At 41.3% G+C, this 3,870-nt stretch overlaps 1 protein-coding gene across 2 annotated transcripts; it reads left to right on the top strand.

Annotated features, from left to right (window-relative positions):
- Nucleotides 1–984: 984 nt before the first annotated feature.
- LOC133893329 (mitochondrial pyruvate carrier 4-like) lies at nucleotides 985–3,870 on the top strand. 2 transcript variants are annotated; one of them, XM_062334326.1, is made up of 6 exons: nucleotides 985–1,129; nucleotides 2,091–2,194; nucleotides 2,592–2,690; nucleotides 2,825–2,877; nucleotides 3,200–3,273; nucleotides 3,360–3,870. In XM_062334326.1, exons 2-6 carry the CDS (start codon nucleotides 2,143–2,145, stop codon nucleotides 3,409–3,411), a joined length of 330 nt encoding a protein of 109 aa, XP_062190310.1. In that variant the 5' UTR covers nucleotides 985–1,129; nucleotides 2,091–2,142; the 3' UTR covers nucleotides 3,412–3,870. The 2 variants fall into 2 exon arrangements, with proteins under 2 accessions (XP_062190310.1, XP_062190311.1); XM_062334327.1 differs by having other exon boundaries at nucleotides 987–1,129; nucleotides 2,094–2,194.

Here is a 3,870-nt window from a genome sequence, read left to right as displayed (position 1 = left end):
ATTTTGCTAGGATACCACCCTCATCCTCCCTCTCTTATGGAAAAACAAGAAAAATTAGCTTTTAAACATATATCTCTTCCTGTCCCTTTCTTTCTAAGCACTCCTTAGCAAAACTCTAATGCTAGAATTGAAAAATAAAACCCTCGAGGGCCTCTCAACCAGCCACCTCTCTATTTGAAGATATTTTGACATCCCCAAAATGTCATCTACTCATAACAGACTCCCACCTACCACTATGAGCAAAATCGTGAACTTTTGATCAGTCCATTCATCGAACCTAATGCCTTCATGACTTAGTTTCATCTCGGCACGTGCTTCACGATGGTGTCACGTGCACCTCTATCCACACCACTGTTTTGAAGTCAAACCACGAAACCGTCTTGCATGCTTCTCAAAACGTGACTCACTGCTACTTGTTTACATCCTAAGAAAGTCTTCTGATATCAACGCGTGTCACCTCATCCCATGATCTTGACCGCCGGTAAGTATCTTCCACTCCCGTGACGCCTTTTCACTTGCACTGCCATTCCAATCGCTTTCACTTAATCAACACGCTGTCTTCATCAACCACATTGTGCTTCTTGACCTCTTGATGTATACAATATGGATTACCCATGACTTCACCCCGCATCTCCGGTCGTTCAGTCATAAGCCTCCCACTTAGTCCCGATTCTCTCGTCGTTGACCATCATATTAACTCTATTAACATACATATCATGAGACAAGAAAAACCCATATTCTATTTCTCCGACATTTTCACCAACTTCAATTAGTCTCAAATTATAATAATGGATTGCAAAACGTAACCCCCTTGATCCATCTCCTTGGTCTACAGAGCCCATCGGCCCATCTCGGTCTTCCTACATCTCCGATCCGAGCATAATCCCCATACTCAGTCCCAACTCTACCTGCAGTCGTCTCCGGCGTATCCTGTCGCCACCGCCTCCTCGTCCGGACCTGCCGGTAGCCACCCCTCTCCGGTGCTCGTCGTGTCTACCGCGATTAGTAGTGAGCGTAGCCTCCTCAACCCCTCCGCTGAAGTCGCCGTCGGCTTGGGTTCTTCCCGCGCAGTTCGTCGCCGGCTCAACCGCCTCCTCTCAGCCCGTCGCCGGTGACCTCTTTATCACCCGTGCGTCCTAATCCTCCTATTTGGACTCCAGCAACCTTCTCGTTTTGCTATTTGCGTGATGCCTGGATTGTTTGGGTCGTGTCTGAATTGTTTTGGGGAATTTCAATTGGAATGGCAAGAAAGTAGCTGCCCTTTGGTTGAGGAAAGAAACAATAAATAATACTGAGGCTCCGATTGCTAGTTGATGTACAACCTGCAGGATATATTTGATCCACTTGTTGAATTACATATATAACTACTTGAGTAGCCTCGGAATCAGCTTTTTCATGTTCTTTTAATATTCAATTCTGATTTTGTAACAAGATTGTTGTATGTCATTTTCCTGGTATATTGTTGATCAGCTTTTTCAATTCTGATTTTGTATGTCATTTTCCTCGTATATTGTTGTTGCTGTGGCAGTGAAAACTCCTTTAACTGTTCCTGGAATTTCCCAACTACATATTAGCAGTGTTTATTGCATTGCTTCTGTTCAGTGATTGAATTTATTTACATAGCCTATATCAGAATGACTCCAAATCATTATAGCTACCAGTGATTAAGAAGGTTTCATTAATGTACAATTTGGAGTTGATTGTGTTTGATGTCCATGCCAATTGGTGAGTATACTGGTTTTCTTTCATGGGTATATTATGGGTTCTTGTATCCTGATTCCTGATATAGGGCTTTCATACTGTATATATTATGGGTTCTTGTATCCTGATTCCTGATATAGGGCTTTCATACTGTATATATTACGGGTTCTTGTATCCTGATATATTCATGTGTATTGCATGATTCGACCTCCTAGTGCTAATTGTTTATCCATTTGCTGATGTGGTACCCGATCTGTTGGTGTTAGCATATTCTGCTCAAGTTTTAACTTTGCTCTGAATTTATGTGGGCTCTTTAGAAAGTTATCTAGTTACTTGTATGGCATTTCTGATAGCTTGTGGGTGTTTTCCTTTTCTGCTTGTGGGGTCAGTAGAACAAGTGAAACAGGTTGTTCAAAAGGACAGCACTGTGTGTTTGTTTAAATGACTTCGAAGTTCCAAGCCTTTTGGAACCATCCTGCTGGCCCCAAAACCAGTTAAGTTTCTTATCTTTCTCTGTGTGATATTTTATCCATGATCAGTGGCATTCCTATTTACCTTAATCTTCTGTTTGTCATTTCTGGTCGTGTCTGCCACCTTTGCTGTCACTGCACAAACTTAGAGACTATATAATGAGCGTCCTACACTTTGGGCTAGCTTGTGCACATTTCTTGACACCTGAGCTTGCATTCTTTGGTGTCTGATATTGAATTTAGCCTTACAATAGTCTGGACTGAGGAAAGTGTAATCTTGTTACTGTGAAGCATGAAACAATTCAGGCGGCCCATATTCCTTTGCTTCATTTCTAGGAAAATGGGATGTATATATCAGATTCTGCATTTGACAAGTCATTGCAATTACCTGAGACTTTAATCAAACATTCTCTGTTGCAGTTCATTTCTGGGCTCCAACATTTAAATGGGGTATCAGCATCGCCAACATTGCTGACTTTGCTAAACCACCTGAAAAAATATCCTATCCCCAGCAAGTTGGTATGTTTAATCTATCCAATTAATTCATCCTATTTCTAAATTTCACTATTTCAGATAGCATGGCTCCATGGCCACTACTTTGATTTGTTTCTTCTCGCAGTGTTAGTATGCTTATTCTGCTGTATTGCATGCAGCTGTGGCTTGCACTGGAATCATCTGGTCCCGCTACAGCATGGTTATCACACCAGTAAGCGCTCTTTTCTCATTGCACAATACTTCGTCACTATTTTGTACTGAAACTAGTGATACAGTGTGGATTGTATCTTCTTCTGGAATCTTACTTATAAACTTTAACCTTTCGTGCTGCAATGATATTGATTTAGTTAAATCTTCCAGTACTGTAATCATAAGCTTTTCTAATCATGCTGTGGACAGTACTGTTGACACAAACTTGTTTGTTTGAATCTATTTTTCCTACTTGTTTCCCCAAATTATGCAGTCTTTCTCATTCCATGTTGATTCCAGTTTTCTTGCTCTTCTCATTGCTTTGTAATGTTATGATATTGCAGAAAAACTGGAATCTGTTCAGTGTTAACGTTGCAATGGCCGGTACAGGCCTGTATCAGCTTTCACGTAAAATAAGGTTCGTTAAGCCAAGCCATATTTCCCCACTTACTGTTTGACTCGTAAGAGTAAGATAAATGTTGTTTATGTTGACCGCCTATGCAGGCAAGACTACTTTTCTGAAGAAAATGATGCTGCTGCCTCACTGGAAGGATGATGACGACAGACAAGAATAATAGATCGAGAAGAGAAACATACAGCCCTGGATCTCAGTTCATTTTGGGTTGTAGACACATGCCGTTTAATCCAAGACTGGAAACCGCTGTTTGCTTGTTTTTTTCTGCACTCATGACCGGACCGATGTGAACCCCCATCACCCCCCCCCCCCCCCAAAAGATAAAATAAAAGTAGAAATGCACCAAAATAATCGTTTATGTATTTGCGAGATATCATGCAAATACATGAAACAATCCTCACTATGTTTTTCTGCTGCCGAGACAATCTATTTTTTGGAACACTATATTTTCTGCCAAGCCGACTCTTGTAACCCACCGTCAATTATCTCTCCGTTTTCAATCCGTAGCCACTCCTTTTTGTTATGGTCATGCGGGAGCTACATTTTACCTCTGGAAAGTAAGCTCCCTATCAATGCAGATGAGAGACATTTATGGGCTTC

The sequence above is a fragment of the Phragmites australis genome, chromosome 15 (assembly GCF_958298935.1).
Source record: "Phragmites australis chromosome 15, lpPhrAust1.1, whole genome shotgun sequence".
NCBI classification, from domain to species: Eukaryota; Viridiplantae; Streptophyta; class Magnoliopsida; order Poales; family Poaceae; genus Phragmites; species Phragmites australis.
The sequence above is the reverse complement of the archived record's forward strand: the minus strand, read 5'-3'. Positions and strand labels throughout refer to the sequence as shown.

Coding starts and splice junctions, on each gene's coding strand:
- LOC133893329 (XM_062334326.1), top strand. CDS start 2,143: ATGACTTCGAAGTTCCAAGCCTTTTGGAACCATCCTGCTGGCCCCAAA. Junction 2,691..2,824: donor ATCCTATCCCCAGCAAGTTG/GTATGTTTAATC, acceptor TATTGCATGCAG/CTGTGGCTTGCACTGGAATC. Junction 3,274..3,359: donor CAGCTTTCACGTAAAATAAG/GTTCGTTAAGCC, acceptor CCGCCTATGCAG/GCAAGACTACTTTTCTGAAG.